The 20,371-nt window shown below is 43.4% G+C and overlaps 1 protein-coding gene across 1 annotated transcript; it reads right to left on the bottom strand.

Annotated features, from left to right (window-relative positions):
• Positions 1 to 1,447: 1,447 nt before the first annotated feature.
• LOC110533258 (GTPase IMAP family member 7) lies at positions 1,448 to 16,101 on the bottom strand. Its single transcript, XM_021617344.2, has 3 exons — positions 15,974 to 16,101; positions 15,062 to 15,121; positions 1,448 to 5,119 (listed from the first exon to the last, which is right to left on the bottom strand). The coding sequence occupies exons 1-3, from the start codon at positions 15,996 to 15,998 to the stop codon at positions 4,227 to 4,229; spliced, it is 978 nt and encodes a 325-aa protein (XP_021473019.2). The 5' UTR covers positions 15,999 to 16,101; the 3' UTR covers positions 1,448 to 4,226.
• Positions 16,102 to 20,371: the final 4,270 nt, after the last annotated feature.

Here is a 20,371-nt window from a genome sequence, read left to right as displayed (position 1 = left end):
TCTTCTTCTGTGAATTTTATATAGCGGTTGGCAACCAACTATAGGGTGCATTACCGCCACCAACTGGACTGGAGTGTGGACCAGAGACAGGGAAGGTCTAAATCCTACCCAATAATCTCGTCTCCCTAAGGAAACTAAATACATAAGTCAATACTACTCCTGTTCAACTCCCTATCCCAACCACACCTCTCCCACTACATAGTCCTGTTCAAAGCATGCGCGGACCAACTGTCAAGTGTCTTCACTGACATTTTCAACCTCTCCCTGACCGAGTGTGTAATATCTAAATGTTTTAAGCAGATCACCATAGTGCCCAAGGAAGTGAAGGTAACCTGCCTAAATGATTACCGCCCTATACCACTCACGACGGTAGCCATGAAGTGCTTTGAAAAGCTGGTCATGGCTCACATCAACAGCATCCTCCCGGAAACCCTGCTTTGAGTATACATCCTGGTAATCCGTCTGGCCCTGCGGCTTTGTGAATGTTGACCTGTTTAAAAGTTTTGTTCACATTAGCTACCGAGAGCTGTATCACACAGTCATCCAGAACAGCTGGTGCTCTTGTGCATGCTTCAGCCTTGAAGTGAGCATAAAAGGCATTTAGCTTGTCTGGTAGGCTCGCATCACTGGGCGGCTCGCGGCAGGGTTTCCCTTTGTAGTCCGTAATAGTTTTCAAGCACTGCCACCTCTGACAAGCGTCAGTAGTAGGATTCAATCTTAATCCTGTATTGATGCTTTGCCTGGTTGATGGTTCGTCGGAGGGCATAGCGGGATTTCTTAGAAGCTTCCGGGTTAGAGAGTCCTGCTCTTTGAGCTCAGTGCGGATGTTGCTTGTAATCCATGGCTTCTGGTTGGGATATGTACGTACGGTCACTGCAGCGACGACGTTGACGACGTCATCAATACTCTTATTGATGAAGCCAGTGACTGATATGGTGTACTCCTCAATGCCATCGGAGGAATCCCGGAACATATTCCAGTCTGTGCTGCAAAACAGTCCTGTAGTGTAGCATCCACATCATATGACCATTTCGGTATTGAGCGAGTCACTGGTGCTTCCTGCTTTAGTTTTTGCTTTTAAGCAGGAATCAGGAGGATAGTATTATGGTCAGATTTGCCAAATGGAGGGTGAGGGACAGCTTTGTATGCATCTCTGTGTGTGGAGTAAAGGTGGTGTAGAATTTTTTTCCTCCAGGTTGCACATTTAACATGCTGGTAGAAAACATGACATGGCAATTCCATAAGGAATTGGCAAGACAGTTGAAACAGACTGGCACCCGTGCTAGTGAACTGACATTAGCCAGTTTGACAGTAGGCCTGAATAGATACAGGATCAGATTTGCCTCTGGGGATCAATGTTGATTATTAACGATAATGAATATCTGATCATGAACGATAGGCAAGTATAATTCTGCATCATCTGAGCCCCGAGTTAAAAGCGAAAGGCTTCAAATCAAATCACATTTTTATTGTCACATGCTTCGTAAACAACAGCCATAGACAAACATTGAAATGCTTTCTTACGGGCAACAATGCAGAGAACAAGACAATAGATAAATAGAAAAGTAATAATACGTAATAAAATCGAGTATTGTTTTATCTGTCCGTTTTATTCATTTGTATTTTGGTATAAAGAGAAAATGTAAAACAACAATACATTCGTGCTGAAACATTATAAAACAGTTATAACCAATGTGGTCCTCATTACAGTCATATATTTACAAAATACAGTATATGAAAAAAGTAAAAACCCTAAAAACAATATATACATACCACATACTTGCATGAATGATTATTACAATACAAACATTCCCATATTGAACATTCTGTATTCTCTGAAACACACTTAGCTAATTCCTTTGATACAGTAGTATTATCAAATGGGCAGTGGCCTCCATTCGCTATTTGTGACATGTATTTTCTACCCTGCCCCTGTTCCTGCCCATTTGATCATGTGCCATACTAAATCAAAACTAATTGAATATATTAGTAAAGATAATATTTATTTGAGAATAGTCTGATGGGTGAAAATATGATCACTTGATGAGGGAAAAGCTGTGCAGCCTGAGGCATTTTGCATAACCGGCTGACAAAATGTCATGACTGCCACAGCTTTAGTAGGAAGTTCCTATAGACCGCTGAGTTGTTTTCCTTCAGAGTCAGCGAACAGGTACAACAGGTACCAGGTCATAACATCTACAGAAAAGACAGGAATGCCAATGGTGGAGGTGTTGGTGTTTATATTCAGAACCACATTCCTGTCAAGATTATTCAGATCCATCAGATGTAGTGATCATAATATAATATCCATGTCTAGGAAAACCAAATTTGCAAAGACAAAAATTGTGTCATGTGGTCATAAAATAGGTTTTGCAGTGTCGAATATGTGAACAATATTTGTTGATCTGACGTGTGTAATGAGTAAAAACCCTCATTGTTTTTTGCACAGCCTGTACACACTTCATCAGTCTCTCATTCACAATTTGACAAGCAAACCATTTCCTGGCAGAATCCCCCGTGTGGCCGTAACGCCCCCTAAACAAATCCACGTCTTTTGTGGCCAGTGGCCGTTGCGCCCTTGGGCTGAATATTATAATCCCCTTCTTCCGGCTGCCAATCACTGTGCTCCAAAGCACCTCTCACTCACATGGCTCTCTCAGATGGCTCTCTCATAAAAATCTACATTTTTATTAGCCAATGCCTGTCACACGATTGTGTCCTTCTCACAGGCATCTCACCTAAGAAGTAAGCTACAAGTGAAGACAGACACATCGGGGACACAACTGCACACGTCCCTCTTATCCAATTCCGAGGCGCATATATTAGATGTTAAAAGAACTGTGCACATTTACTTTTCGTCAGCCAACAAAATGAGTAGGTCTAACGAACAGCAACAGCACTAGCCCATATCAATCTACTATCCCCAATAGTACAAAAGTCAACCTATTCCATTGGTCAACTTGTCTTTCTGTGCGAGAAAGACATATTGCAAACATAGTCTGGGACAGTTGTGGAATGAGATAGATCCCAAATTAATACAACCACTTACATCAACAACAACAAAAATTACGCAATGTGGCTGATGCAACAGATCAGAATGTTTAGCTTAAAATGTGATAACCTATTAGGCTATTTCTTCACATTATAAGGGAAGCAATGTGCACACCTCAGTAAGCATGAATGTCCCATTATCAGTAAACACTATTATCAAAACAGACCCTGCTTATGTATGTAGTTAGGCTCTACACCCTGCTTATGTATGTAGTTAGGCTCTACACCCTGCTTATGTATGTAGTTAGGCTCTACACCCTGCTTATGTATGTAGTTAGGCTTTATACCTGTTGAAAAGCAGATTAATGTGCTTTGTTTTAAGAAGTTATTTGGACACTTAGTTGTGATACAAATCTTATCAGAGCAAATAGGCCTGTGGGCTAGGCTACATGAGGTGTGCAACTATGATTTGAAGAAGAAAAAGGCATGCGCTGTTTCTTGCTGCACACAAGCTGGGTATCAAGTGATAATACACCATTCACATGTGATTGTCTAATATTGTCACCCATCAGACTATTCTTGATTTAATCTTGTCTTTACTAAATGACATATGTGTGAAATGTATTTTGACTTAGAATGGACCATTATCAGGCACCTGTATCGAAACAGGGGGAATAAATATGTCATCTCTGCACTTAAATAGCGAATGGAGGACGCTTTTTCCTGTGGTTCATTTTTATGCTAGTCAGGTAATCTATACTCCTGTTGTAAAGATAAGCAATGTGCTTAATATTAGGAAATTTGAGAAATAAATACAGTAGGCCTACTCTATAGAGAGCTGATGGGATCCTCCTCTTTTTAATAGAGGCCATCACTCTGTTTTCTCACGCAATTGCATAGCCTATAGAAATGTTGAGCAACATGAGCTCTCATGAAGTGTTTGATTAGATTTTCCATTACATTTGTATTGATGTCAGAGAGATTAGAGAGACAATAGAGTGCTGAGTACCAGGTAGTTAACAAGTTTGGTTGACTACTAACGACTAGCATCAGAGCTTGGAGAACCCGAATTACCGTGACTAAACGGTCATGTGGAATTTGACTGAGGTCCATAACCTATGACTGCCTAGTCACCGTTACAGCCATAGTTATGTATATTATGTATTTCTGGCGGCGGCTAATTGGGGATAAAATACTCAAATCAATCAATCCATTCGTTTCCAGATTAGGCTATGCTATGCATATTGCTTAATGGAACCCTCTAAATTCTCAAAATCTGGGATCTGTTCAATAAGCTGTCGTGCATCTTTTTGTAAAGCAGAAAAGTAACGCTTTGTCTCTTTCAGGTCCCTGTCTCTATTGATCTCCAGCTGTCTGATTCTGTTTTCCTTCTCCAGGACCGTCTCCTCAAGAGTTAGATTTTCAATCAGCAGTGCTCTCAGAGCTTCCTCGTATCTAGCTAGTAATGATGCCTCCTTTTCCTGCATTTTCTTCTCAAAGATATCCCTGACCTTCCTTTCCCTATCAGCAAGCATTTCGTTTACTTGTTGATATGTGTAATTTGTGTAGTAGCTACCCTGATTTGCCTTAATCATTTCATCTATCTTGTCAAAGAGTTTCAGCACTTGGGTACGGTCACTTTTGTCCATATTGTTGAAGACATGGTATCTATTCCCTAACCTCTGCAGAATTTTTCTGAATTCCTCATTTGCCTCTTCCAACATTTTCTCAATCCCTCCTTCAGCACAGGTAAAAAGGATCATGGTGTGCTTCTCTGCATCTTTCCCAAATATTTCCTCAAGTTTCTGTACTGTGCTCATCTCCTCCCTGGTGATGGGACCTACTTTAATGACAACTATGATGGCATGGGGACCAGGTGCTGACATGTTGACACACTTAGCTATCTCTCTCTTCACTGTCAATTCAGGCAGATTTGTGTCTAATAGACCAGGTGTATCGACTACGGTGACCTGTCTGTCTCCCACCTCCCCTGTCTCTTTAGAACACTCTTTGGTGACAGATGACATACGACCAGCTGATCTGAAGGCATCTCTCCCCAGGATGGTGTTGGCTGAAGAACTCTTCCCAGCACCAGTCTTCCCCACCAGCACTATTCTGGTCATGAACACTAGGAGAGAACAAAAAAGGAGTACAGAGTCACATACGCCTCACGCAACTATTACTCCTTGAGTAAGTGAATGGACACACGAGCGGTATTGATTGATAAACAACTGAGCCACATATTAATGATCCATTTATTCTGTGTATAAATGCACAGTTAAGCAATGAGAACGGGATAGGGATTATCGTGTGAATAACTTCCAACTAAGGGCTGTTCTATGGCGCGGAGCAAAAAAAAGGTCATTCAAACGGGGAATGAAACGAGTGATTTAACTACACATGGTTGATGATATTACTAGTTTATCTAGCTTATCTAGTTTATCTAGCTTGTCCTGCGTTGCATATAATCGATGTGGTGCCTGTTAATTTATCATTGAATCACAGCCTACTTCACCAAACGGGTGGTGATTTAACAAGCGCATTCACGAAAAAAAGCACAGTCGTTGCACCAATGTACCTAAACATAAACACCAATGTACCTAACCATAAACATCAACGCCTTTCTTAAAATCAATACACAAGTATATATTTTTAAACCTGCATATTTAGTTAATATTGCCTGCTAACATGAATTTCTTATAACTAGGGAAATTGTGTCACATCTCTTGCGTTCCGTGCAAGCAGAGTCAGGGTATATGCAGCAGTTTGGGCCTCCTGGCTCGTTGCGAACTGTGTGAAGACCATTTATTCCTAACAAAGACCGTAATTCATTTGCCAGAATTGTACATACAGTGCCTTGCGAAAGTATTCGGCCCCCTTGAACTTTGCGACCTTTTGCCACATTTCAGGCTTCAAACATAAAGATATAAAACTGTATTTTTTTGTGAAGAATCAACAACAAGTGGGACACAATCATGAAGTGGAACGACATTTATTGGATATTTCAAACTTTTTTAACAAATCAAAAACTGAAAAATTGGGCGTGCAAAATTATTCAGCCCCCTTAAGTTAATACTTTGTAGCGCCACCTTTTGCTGCGATTACAGCTGTTAGTCGCTTGGGGTATGTCTCTATCTGTTTTGCACATCGAGAGACTGAAATTTTTTCCCATTCCTCCTTGCAAAACAGCTCGAGCTCAGTGAGGTTGGATGGAGAGCATTTGTGAACAGCAGTTTTCAGTTCTTTCCACAGATTCTCGATTGGATTCAGGAAATGTGGCAAAAGGTCGCAAAGTTCAAGGGGGCCGAATACTTTCGCAAGGCACTGTAATTATGACATAACATTGAAGGTTGTGCAATGTAACAGCAATATCTAGACTTAGGGTTGCCACCCGTCTGATAAAATACAGAACGGTTCCGTATTTCACTGAAAGAATAAACGTTTTGTTTTATATTTATTATAGTTTCTGGATTTGACCATATTAATGACCAAAGGCTCGTATTTCTGTGTGTTATTATGTTATAATTAAGTCTATGATTTGATAGAGCAGTCTGACTGAGCTGTGGTAGGCGGCAGCAGGCTCGTAAACATTCATTCTAACAGCAATTTTGTGCGATTGCCAGCAGCTCTTCCCTGTGCTTCAAGCATTGAGCTGTTTATGACTTCAAGCCTATCGACTCCCGAGATTAGGCTGGTGTAACCAATGTGAAATGGCTAGCTAGTTAGCGGGGTGCGCGCTAATAGTGTCTCAATCGGTAACGTCACTCGCTCTGAGACCTTGAAGGACTTGTTCCCCTTGCTCTGCAAGGGCCGTGGCTTTTGTGGAGAGATGGGTAACGATGCTTCGAGTGTGGCTGTTGTCGTTGTATTGCTGGTTCGAGCCTAGGGAGGAGCGAGGAGGGGGACGGAAGCTATACTGTTACACTGGCAATACTAAAGTGCCTATAAGAACATCCAATAGTCAAAGGTTAATGAAATACAAATGGTATAGAGAGAAAAAGTCCTATAATTCCTATAATAACTAAAACTTCTTACCTGGGAATATTGAAGACTCATGTTAAAAGGAACCACCAGCTTTCATATGTTCTCATGTTCTGAGCAAGGAACTTTAAACCAAATTGAACATGTTTCATTATTTATTTGAGGCTAAATTGATTTAATTTATGTATTATATTAAATTAAAATAAGTGTTAATTCAGTATTGTTGTAATTGTCATTATTACAAATAAATAAACAAATTAAAAAAAATCGGCCGATTAATCGGTATCTGCTTTTTTTGGTCCTCCAATAATCGGTATCGGCGCTGAAAAATCATAATCGGTCGACCTCTATTCTTAACTGCTTCTAACCCGAAGCCATAAGAACTGCTAATCAAATGCCTGCCTGGACTATTTGCACCCCCCCCCCCCTATACGCTGCTGCTACTCTCTGTTATTATCAATGCATAGTCACTTAAATAACGCTACCTGCATCTATATATTACCTCAATTACCTTGACTAACCGTGCCCCTGCACATTGACTCTCTACCGTAATACCCTGTATATAGTCTCCACATTGACTCTGTACCAGTACCCCCTGTATATAGCCTCCACATTGACTCTGTACTGGTACCCCCTGTATATAGCCAACACATTGACTCTGTACCAGTACCCCCTGTATATAGCCTCCACATTGACTCTGTACCAGTACCCCCTGTATATAGCCTCCACATTGACTCTGTACCGGTACCCCCTGTATATAGCCTCCACATTGACTCTGTACCTGTACCCCCTGTATATAGCCTCCACATTGACTCTGTACCTGTACCCCCTGTATATAGCCTCCACATTGACTCTGTACCGTAATACCCTGTATATAGCCTCCACATTGACTCTGTACCGGTACCCCCTGTATATAGCCTCCACATTGTCTCACATTGACAGTGTCTCCTGACTCCTCCTGTCTCAGCCTCCAGTATTTATGCTGCAGTAGTTTGTGTCTCGGGGGGCTAGGGTCAGTTTGTTATATCTGGAGTACTTCTCCTGTCCTATTCGGTGTCCTGTGTGAATCTAAGTGTGCGTTCTCTAATTCTCTCTTTCTCTCTGTCTTTCTCTCTCTTGGAGGACCTGAGCCCTAGGACCATGCCCCAGGACTACCTGACATGATGACTCCTTGCTGTCCCCAGTCTACCTGACCGTGCTGCTGCTCCAGTTTCAACTGTTCTGCCTTATTATTATTCGACCATGCTGGTCATTTATGAACATTTGAACATCTTGGCCATGTTCTGTTATAATATCCACCTGGCACAGCCAGAAGAGGACTGGCCACCCCACATAGCCTGGTTCCTCTCTAGGTTTCTTCCTAGGTTTTGGCCTTTCTAGGGAGTTTTTCCTAGCCACCGTGCTTCTACACCTGCATTGCTTGCTGTTTGGGGTTTTAGGCTGGGTTTCTGTACAGCACTTTGAGATATCAGCTGATGTACGAAGGGCTATATAAATAAATTTGATTTGATTGACTCTGTACCGGTACCCCCTGTATATAGCCTCCACATTGACTCTGTACCGGTACCCCCTGTATATAGTCTCCACATTGACTCTGTACAGGTACCACCTGTATATAGTCTCCACATTGACTCTGTAGCGTAACACCCTGTATATAGCCTCCACATTGACTCTGTACCTGTACCCCCTGTATATAGCCTCGACATTGACTCTGTACCAGTACCCCTGTATATAGCCTCCACATTGACTCTGTACTGGTACCCCCTGTATATAGCCTCCACATTGACTCTGTACCAGTACCCCCTGTATATAGCCTCCACATTGACTCTGTACCAGTACCCCCTGTATATAGCCTCCACATTGACTCTGTACCGGTACCCCCTGTATATAGCCTCCACATTGACTCTGTACCTGTACCCCCTGTATATAGCCTCCACATTGACTCTGTACCGTAATACCCTGTATATAGCCTCCACATTGACTCTGTACCGGTACCCCCTGTATATAGCCTCCACATTGTCTCACATTGACAGTGTCTCCTGACCCCTCCTGTCTCAGCCTCCAGTATTTATGCTGCAGTAGTTTATGTGTCGGGGGGCTAGGGTCAGTTTGTTATATCTGGAGTACTTCTCCTGTCCTATTCGGTGTCCTGTGTGAATCTAAGTGTGCGTTCTCTAATTCTCTCCTTCTCTCTTTCTTTCTCTCTCTCGGAGGACCTGAGCCCTAGGACCATGCCCCAGGACTACCTGACATGATGACTCCTTGCTGTCCCCAGTCTACCTGACCGTGCTGCTGCTCCAGTTTCAACTGTTCTGCCTTATTATTATTCGACCATGCTGGTCATTTATGAACATTTGAACATCTTGGCCATGTTCTGTTATAATATCCACCCGGCACAGCCAGAAGAGGACTGGCCACCCCACATAGCCTGGTTCCTCTCTAGGTTTCTTCCTAGGTTTTGGCCTTTCTAGGGAGTTTTTCCTAGCCACCGTGCTTCTACACCTGCATTGCTTGCTGTTTGGGGTTTTAGGCTGGGTTTCTGTACAGCACTTTGAGATATCAGCTGATGTACGAAGGGCTTTATAAATACATTTGATTTGATTTAATTGACTCTGTACCGGTACCCCTGTATATAGCCTCCACATTGACTCTGTACCGGTACCCCCTGTATATAGTCTCCACATTGACTCTGTACAGGTACCACCTGTATATAGTCTCCACATTGACTCTGTAGCGTAACACCCTGTATATAGCCTCCACATTGACTCTGTACCAGTACCCCCTGTATATAGCCTCCACATTGACTCTGTACCGGTACCCCCTGTATATAGCCTCCACATTGACTCTGTACCGGTACCCCCTGTATATAGCCTCCACATTGACTCTGTACCAGTACCCCCTGTATATAGCCTCCACATTGACTCTGTACCGGTACCCCCTGTATATAGCCTCCACATTGACTCTGTACCAGTACCCCCTGTATATAGCCTCCACATTGACTCTGTACCAGTACCCCCTGTATATAGCCTCCACATTGACTCTGTACCGGTACCCCCTGTATATAGCCTCCACATTGACTCTGTACCGGTACCCCTGTATATAGCCTCCACATTGACTCTGTACTGGTACCCCCTGTATATAGTCTCCACATTGACTCTGTACCGGTACCCCCTGTATATAGCCTCCACATTGACTCTGTACTGGTACCCCCTGTATATAGCCTCCACATTGACTCTGTACCGGTACCCCCTGTATATAGCCTCCACATTGACTCTGTACCGGTACCCCCTGTATATAGTCTCCACATTGACTCTGTACCGGTACCCCCTGTATATAGTCTCCACATTGACTCTGTACCGGTACCCCCTGTATATAGCCTCCACATTGACTCTGTACTGGTACCCCCTGTATATAGTCTCCACATTGACTCTGTACTGGTACCCCCTGTATATAGCCACCACATTGACTCTGTACTGGTACCCCCTGTATATAGTATCCACATTGACTCTGTACTGGTACCCCCTGTATATAGCCTCCACATTGACTCTGTACCAGTACCCCCTGTATATAGCCTCCACATTGACTCTGTACTGGTACCCCCTGTATATAGCCTCCACATTGACTCTGTACTGGTACCCCCTGTATATAGTCTCCACATTGACTCTGTACCGTAATACCCTGTATATAGCCTCCACATTGACTCTGTACTGGTACCCCCTGTATATAGTCTCCACATTGACTCTGTACTGGTACCCCCTGTATATAGCCACCACATTGACTCTGTACTGGTACCCCCTGTATATAGTCTCCACATTGACTCTGTACTGGTACCCCCTGTATATAGCCTCCACATTGACTCTGTACCAGTACCCCCTGTATATAGCCTCCACATTGACTCTGTACTGGTACCCCCTGTATATAGCCTCCACATTGACTCTGTACTGGTACCCCCTGTATATAGTCTCCACATTGACTCTGTACCGTAATACCCTGTATATAGCCTCCACATTGACTCTGTACTGGTACCCCCTGTATATAGCCTCCACATTGACTCTGTACTGGTACCCCCTGTATATAGCCTCCACATTGACTCTGTACTGGTACCCCCTGTATATAGCCTCCACATTGACTCTGTACTGGTACCCCCTGTATATAGTCTCCACATTGACTCTGTACCGTAATACCCTGTATATAGCCTCCACATTGACTCTGTACCGGTACCCCCTGTATATAGCCTCCACATTGACTCTGTACCGGTACCCCTTGTATATAGCCTCCACATTGACTCTGTACCAGTACCCCCTGTATATAGCCTCCACATTGACTCTGTACCAGTACCCCCTGTATATAGCCTCCACATTGACTCTGTACCGGTACCCCCTGTATATAGCCTCCACATTGACTCTGTACCGGTACCCCTGTATATAGCCTCCACATTGACTCTGTACTGGTACCCCCTGTATATAGTCTCCACATTGACTCTGTACCGGTAACCCCTGTATATAGCCTCCACATTGACTCTGTACTGGTACCCCCTGTATATAGCCTCCACATTGACTCTGTACCGGTACCCCCTGTATATAGCCTCCACATTGACTCTGTACCGGTACCCCCTGTATATAGTCTCCACATTGACTCTGTACCGGTACCCCCTGTATATAGTCTCCACATTGACTCTGTACCGGTACCCCCTGTATATAGCCTCCACATTGACTCTGTACTGGTACCCCCTGTATATAGTCTCCACATTGACTCTGTACTGGTACCCCCTGTATATAGCCACCACATTGACTCTGTACTGGTACCCCCTGTATATAGTCTCCACATTGACTCTGTACTGGTACCCCCTGTATATAGCCTCCACATTGACTCTGTACCAGTACCCCCTGTATATAGCCTCCACATTGACTCTGTACTGGTACCCCCTGTATATAGCCTCCACATTGACTCTGTACTGGTACCCCCTGTATATAGTCTCCACATTGACTCTGTACCGTAATACCCTGTATATAGCCTCCACATTGACTCTGTACTGGTACCCCCTGTATATAGCCTCCACATTGACTCTGTACTGGTACCCCCTGTATATAGTCTCCACATTGACTCTGTACTGGTAGCCCCTGTATATAGCCTCCACATTGACTCTGTACCAGTACCCCCTGTATATAGCCTCCACATTGACTCTGTACTGGTACCCCCTGTATATAGCCTCCACATTGACTCTGTACCGGTACCCCCTATATATAGTCTCCACATTGACTCTGTATCGGTACCACCTGTATATAGTCTCCACATTGACTCTGTACTGGTACCCCCTGTATATAGTCTCCACATTGACTCTGTACCTGTACCCCCTGTATATAGCCTCCACATTGACTCTGTACCTGTACCCCCTGTATATAGCCTCCACATTGACTCTGTACTGGTACCCCCTGTATATAGTCTCCACATTGACTCTGTACTGGTACCCCCTGTATATAGTCTCCACATTGACTCTGTACCTGTACCCCCTGTATATAGCCTCCACATTGACTCTGTACCGTAACACCCTGTATATAGCCTCCACATTGACTCTGTACTGGTACCCCCTGTATATAGTCTCCACATTGACTCTGTACCGTAATACCCTGTATATAGCCTCCACATTGACTCTGTACTGGTACCCCCTGTATATAGCCTCCACATTGACTCTGTACTGGTACCCCCTGTATATAGCCTCCACATTGACTCTGTACTGGTACCCCCTGTATATAGCCTCCACATTGACTCTGTACTGGTACCCCCTGTATATAGTCTCCACATTGACTCTGTACCGTAATACCCTGTATATAGCCTCCACATTGACTCTGTACTGGTACCCCCTGTATATAGCCTCCACATTGACTCTGTACTGGTACCCCCTGTATATAGTCTCCACATTGACTCTGTACCGTAATACCCTGTATATAGCCTCCACATTGACTCTGTACTGGTACCCCCTGTATATAGCCTCCACATTGACTCTGTACCGGTACCCCCTGTATATAGCCTCCACATTGACTCTGTACCATAATACCCTGTATATAGCCTCCACATTGACTCTGTGCCGTAATACCCTGTATATAGCCTCCACATTGACTCTGTACCGTAATACCCTGTATATAGCCTCCACATTGACTCTGTACCGTAATACCCTGTATATAGCCTCCACATTGACTCTGTACTGGTACCCCCTGTATATAGCCTCCACATTGACTCTGTACCAGTACCCCCTGTATATAGCCTCCACATTGACTCTGTACCGTAATACCCTGTATATAGCCTCCACATTGACTCTGTACTGGTACCCCCTGTATATAGCCTCCACATTGACTCTGTACTGGTACCCCCTGTATATAGTCTCCACATTGACTCTGTATCGGTACCACCTGTATATAGTCTCCACATTGACTCTGTACTGGTACCCCCTGTATATAGTCTCCACATTGACTGTACCTGTACCCCCTGTATATAGCCTCCACATTGACTCTGTACCTGTACCCCCTGTATATAGCCTCCACATTGACTCTGTACTGGTACCCCCTGTATATAGTCTCCACATTGACTCTGTACTGGTACCCCCTGTATATAGTCTCCACATTGACTCTGTACCTGTACCCCCTGTATATAGCCTCCACATTGACTCTGTACCGTAACACCCTGTATATAGCCTCCACATTGACTCTGTACTGGTACCCCCTGTATATAGTCTCCACATTGACTCTGTACCGTAATACCCTGTATATAGCCTCCACATTGACTCTGTACTGGTACCCCCTGTATATAGCCTCCACATTGACTCTGTACTGGTACCCCCTGTATATAGCCTCCACATTGACTCTGTACTGGTACCCCCTGTATATAGTCTCCACATTGACTCTGTACCGTAATACCCTGTATATAGCCTCCACATTGACTCTGTACTGGTACCCCCTGTATATAGCCTCCACATTGACTCTGTACTGGTACCCCCTGTATATAGTCTCCACATTGACTCTGTACCGGTACCCCCTGTATATAGCCTCCACATTGACTCTGTACCGGTACCCCCTGTATATAGCCTCCACATTGACTCTGTACCATAATACCCTGTATATAGCCTCCACATTGACTCTGTGCCGTAATACCCTGTATATAGCCTCCACATTGACTCTGTACCGTAATACCCTGTATATAGCCTCCACATTGACTCTGTACCGTAATACCCTGTATATAGCCTCCACATTGACTCTGTACTGGTACCCCCTGTATATAGCCTCCACATTGACTCTGTACCAGTACCCCCTGTATATAGCCTCCACATTGACTCTGTACTGGTACCCCCTGTATATAGCCTCCACATTGACTCTGTACTGGTACCCCCTGTATATAGCCTCCACATTGACTCTGTACCGGTACCCCCTGTATATAGCCTCCACATTGACTCTGTACCGTAATACCCTGTATATAGCCTCCACATTGACTCTGTACTGGTACCCCCTGTATATAGCCTCCACATTGACTCTGTACCGGTACCCCCTGTATATACCCCCTGTATATACCCCCTGTATATAGCCCCTGTATATAGCCCCTGTATATAGCCCCTGTATATAGTCTGACTATTGTTATTTTACTGCTGCTCTTTAGTTATTTGTTACTTTATTTATTTCTTTCTTTTTGCTTCTTTTTTTAAAAACGTCATTGTTGGTTATAGGCTTGTAAAGTAAGCATTTCACTGTAAGGTCTATCTATACCTGCTGTATTCGGCACGTGACAAATAACATTTGATTTGAACTCCCTGCTATCAACCAATCACCATCCAGGATACAAAACAACTTGCGCATTATACAACCTTATAGTACTTTGTTTTGTTAAAATTAGAAGTTATCAGTTATAGATTCATAATACCGTTGTGTAGAAAGGATTAACAAATTAAACTACATTAAAATACAATTAAATTAAATAGTTACAAATTAACACGTTCATTAATATTGTTGTAATTGTTACATGAATATGGATGTTTTTCTTCAACTGATAGAGGCTTCTGGAAAAAAACAAATATTTCCTGCAAAAATAGATGGGTAATTCTTACAATTGGGACGTCCACCACCAATGCTGGACCTTCTCTGTCCTCCTGTCAGCAGAGAATCTTCTGCAAAATATAAAATTATTCTAATGAAAAATAACCCATAATAATAATTTAATACTATTACACATGAGAAAATTGAGAATGATGATATCTGAAAAAAATATTTAGCTAGTTAATGTCAAGTTATTCTAGAGGGTGAATTTTCTATTCTTAACCAAGTTTAAATACTTGCAGTTCATGAATGAGCCAAAGTTGACAAGTGGGAAATATGACAAGGCGCGTTCACATCCCACCTTAGCCCGGAGCTAAGAACAATGCCAGTGTGGAAAGGCCTAACTAGCTGGCCTACACATCTGGCGTGTTTTCACTAGGAACTAAACGGAAGCAAACGAGCCAATACGGGAACGGACCTAGCTTAACTTGTCCAACACGAAACTCTCGATTTCGTTCCAAAAAGTATTCCGCTGAAAAACGTTTTGCTACGGTTTGCTACAGTTTGCACTCATTTCAAATACTGGTAAATGTAAGAGATTATGGATACTCGACCCCAGGCCAAAAGTATCACCACAAACACAGCATATTTAATTAGATTTTTCTTTGATTTAAAAAAAAAAAACGAAAATTGTACGTGGCTTACTTTCACTTTCATGTCCAAACGTAACAAAATGTATGTTGTCGTCTGAATTTAGAACAAATACATTAAGGCTAACTGTTGAACTGTAAACTACCTAACAATTCAGTATAGGCCATCGTTTTCGGGTGTAGACTTGCTGCATGCTATGTTAGGCGCGTCTAGTCTTATCGTCTGTGGAATAGGAATGAACGAATGGAATAGTCCAACAAATATCCAAAAACATATGGCCAGTTTGTGAGAAGTATTCTAATAGATGCATAGTGCATTGTCAAATGACTCACCGTCGGTCGGTTTAGAAGATGCCATTGAGAATTTAAATAACACACGTCCGTGAATTTACTAAAAGACAGCACAGTATGAAGACAGGCTAAAACTCCTTAACCAATAGAAATCCGTGATCACGCTTGACGATTTGGGCAGCTAAACTCCTGCGCAGAATCACGTCATCCGTCATCAAGTGAAACCGTCGTTTCGCGACGAATTGCGCATGTGCAGGCCGTCAAAGACACTCTTTCGATATAAGTTATTTTTTGACGAAAATAAAAACGTGTCAGTTTGTCACTTTCACGAAGTTTGAGTAATAACATGTTCAAATACTTGAGATTGGTTCGAATCTAGGTTGTGTGCCTTTCAGATTTAGAGAAAATTAAAGAATATTAAGAATATTTCAATTCTCTCATTGTTCTCAAACCCGAATCCCCGGCCTGGTCTAATTTTGCGCCTCTGGGTTTAAGAAAACTGTGATTTTACCATCCCATCGGCTGATTACGATCCTCTGAAATGGTTAACTGCACCATTACACGGAGTACTGCAACGGTGCGGGTAGGCCTACAGTACTTAGTCAGGCCTACTAAGAAGCCCGTGTAAAAAAAAAAAAACATTATCGTAAAGGATAAATATGTCACATTCATATAATGCAGAGGATGCTTGATCAAATAAATAAACAGTGCTTAGCAAGAGTTTTTAATCTGAGTAGAGTTTTCTTTGTATACTAGATATTAACCTACCACAGGAGTTTATTACAGTCTCCTTAACCACAGACATCCTGTTCCAGCCCAGCCTCACGTTCAATTCGCGCATCCTGTTCAACTAAAGGTTTCTGTTGCAACTGAGATGCAGAAACAATGCAGCAGAGATTCGCCATATAAGGCAGAATATTAAGCCCTGTGAAAAAGTTGGTAACAAAAATGACAAAAAACGTTCTCATTGAGTTTCCAAGTGCACACAATATTGATGGAAGGGGGGTAAAACTGGGCTTTGGTTTATAAGTAATTATTGTTCAACAGGGATGGACCTCTTGTGCTAGCCTGGAAAAATCTGTTCATAATAACATTCCACTCCTTCAAATCAAATCAAGTTTTATTTGCACTGAATACAACCAGTGAAATGCTTACTTACGAGCCCTTTCCCAAAAATGCAGAGTTAAAAGGTAAAAATAATAATAACTAGCACAAAAAAATATATATTAACACAATAAAATAAGACTAACGAGGCTTTACAGTGTATTAGTATTCAGACCCCTTGACTTTTTCCACAATTTGTTATGTCAGGAAGCAAGTTCAGGGAGTGCATCATTTAAAAAGCAATGACCAAAACAAGTAACATGAACAACGCACAGACAAGAAACAGAAACAATGACTCCTGGGGAAGGAACCAAAGGGAGTGACATATATAGGACAGGAAATCAAGGAAGTGATGGAGTCCAGGGGAGTCTGATGACGTGCAGGTGTAACGATGGTGACAGGTGTGCACCATAATGAGCAGCCTGGTGACCTAGAGGACGGAGAGGGAGCACACGTGACAACAGCCTTATTCTAAAATTGATTAAATAGTTGTTTTAACCTCATCAATCACAATACCTCATAATGACATCACAATACCCCATAATGACACCACAATACCCCATAATGACATCACAATACCTCATAATGACAAAAGCAACAAAAAAAAGCTTATTTACTTAAGTATTCAGACCCTTTGCTGTGAGACTCGAAATTGAGCTCAGGTGCATCCTGTTTCCATTGATCATCCTTGAGATGTTTCTACAACTTGATTGGAGTCCACCTGTGGTAAATGAAATTGATTGGACATGATTTGGAAAGGCACACACCTGTCTATATAAGGTCACACAGTTGACAGTGCATGTCAGAGCAAAAGTCAAGCCATGAGGTCGAATGAATTGTCTGTAGAGCTCCGCGGCAGGATTGTGTCGGGGGCACAGATCTGGGGCAGGGCGCCAAAACATTTCTGCAGCATTGAAGGTCCCCAAGAACACAGTGACCTCCATCATTCTTAAATGGAAGAAGTTTGGAACCACCAAGACTCTTTCTAGAGCTGACCGCCTGTTAGAGTGATGGTCACTCTGATAGAGCTCCAGAGTTCCTCTGTGGAGGTGGGGGAACCTTCCAGAAGGACAACCATCTCTGCAGCACTCCACCAATCAGGCCTTTATGGTAGAGTGGCCAGACGGAAGCCACTCCTCAGTAAAAGGCACATGACAGCCCACTTGGAGTTTTCCAAAAGGCACCTAAAGGACTCTCAGACCATGAGAAACAAGATTCTCTGGTCTGATGAAATCAAGATTGAACTCTTTGGCCTGAATGCCAAGCGTCACATCTGGAGGAAACCTGACACCATCCCTATGGTGAAGCATGGTGGTGGCAGCATCATATTGTGGGGATGTTTTTCAGAGGCAGCGACCGTGAGACTATTCAGGTCCCAGGGAAAGATGAACGGAGCAAAATACAGAGAGATCCTTGATGAAAACCTGCTCCAGAGCACTCAGGACCTCAGACTGGGGTGAAGGTTCACCTTTCAACAAGACAATGACCTAAGCACACAGCCAAGACAACGCAGGAGTGGCTTCAGGACAAGTCTCTGAATGTCCTTGAGTGGCCCAGCCAGAGCCCGGACTTGAACCCAATCGAACATCTCTGGAGAGACCTAAAAATAGTCGGGAGATGCTCCCCATCCAACTTTCAGAGCTTGAGAGGATCTGTAGAGAAGAATGGGATAAACTCCCCAAATACGGTTTCTATAAACCTGTTTTTGCTTTATCAATATGGGGTATTGTGTGTGGATGGGAGCTCGGGAGCTCAGTCCCTGTAATGTACTGGGCCGTACGCACTACCCTCTGCCTTTGCGGTCAGATGCAGATCAGTTGCCATATCAAGGGGTAATGCAGCCAGTCAAGATGCTCTCAATGGTGCAGGGGGAAGAGGTTTTGTTGTGCCCTCTTCACATTTGTGTTTTTGTGTTTATGTGTGGACCATGATAGGTCCTTAGTGATGTGGACACCGAGCAACCTGAAGCTCTCGACCCGCCCCGTCGATGTGAATGGGGGCGTCCTTGGCCCTCCATTTCCTGTACTCAGCTCCTTTGTCTTGCTGACGTTGCTGTCCTTGCATCACACTGTCAGGACTCTGATCTCCTCCCTATAGGCTGTCTCATAGTCATCGATGATAAAGCCTAACGCCGTTGTGTCGTCGGTACACTTAATGATGGTGTTGGAGTCGTGCCCAGCCACGCAGTCGTGGTTGAACAGGAAGTACAGGAGGCGACTAAGCACATACCTCTGAGGGGCCCCTATGTTGAGGATCAGCGTGGCAGATGTGTAATTGCCTACACTTACCACCTGGGGGCGGCCCTTCAGGAAGTCCAGGATCCAGTTGCAGAGGGAGATTCAGTCCCAGGGTCCTTAGATAGGTGATGAGCTCGGAGGTCACTATGGTGTTGAACGCTGAGCTGCATTCAATGAACACCATTCGTATGTAGGTGTTGCTTTTGTCCAGGTGGGGAGGGCAGTGTGGAGTGCAATAGAGATGGCATCATCTTGTGGATCTGTTGGGGCTCTATGCGAAGTGGAGTGGGTCTAGGGTTTCTGGGCTGTGAGCAATAACAAGCCTTTCGAAGCATTTCATGGCTACAGATGTGAGTGTTACGGGTCGGTAGTCATTTAGACAGGTTAGCTTGGCGTTCTTGGCCACTGGGACTATGGTTGTCTGCTTGAAACGTAGGTATTACAGACTGGGTCAGGGAGAGGTTGAAAATGTCAGTGAAGACACTTGCCAACTGAGTACGATTCCTGGTAATCCGTCTGGCCTTGCGGCCTTAACCTGTTTAAAGGTCTTGCTCACATTGACATTGGCTACGGAGAGCATGTTAACTTGTTTAGTTTAGTTTTTTGTACCTAACATTGAATGGCTAACAAATATAAATTACTGTTATACAACAACTGTAGGCATATTCTGATATGTATGTAGAGGCTTTCTAAAGAGGACTACAGTCGTTTGAGGCTTTACTACACATGCAAACTCTTATTCAGCATGTTATAGCACTTGTTTTCTAAATGATTATGCTTGTTCAAGAAAGCTGTCTGTTCCCATCTGAGGTTTCCTTGTCTATCTGCTTTCTCTAGACACAAATGTTGTTCCAAGCAAGCATACATACCTTACAATGCAGATCTTTCTGGAATATATTACTGAAAATGTAATATCTTGCCATTTTCATTCTATTCACGATACTTTTTTTATGCCATTATTTCAAGTCTGGTTTTGGGCGTAAGAGGGAACTATGGACGGTTTGTCAGTATCGGGGAGGAAAGTGGTTGTTCTATTCTGTTCCCTCAGAATGAATACACTGGATTGTGATGAACTGAACATGGATCTCTGCTGTTCTCT

This window comes from Oncorhynchus mykiss, chromosome 10 (assembly GCF_013265735.2).
Source record: "Oncorhynchus mykiss isolate Arlee chromosome 10, USDA_OmykA_1.1, whole genome shotgun sequence".
In the NCBI taxonomy this organism is placed as follows: Eukaryota; Metazoa; Chordata; class Actinopteri; order Salmoniformes; family Salmonidae; genus Oncorhynchus; species Oncorhynchus mykiss.
This window is presented reverse-complemented; position numbering and strand designations above follow the sequence as displayed.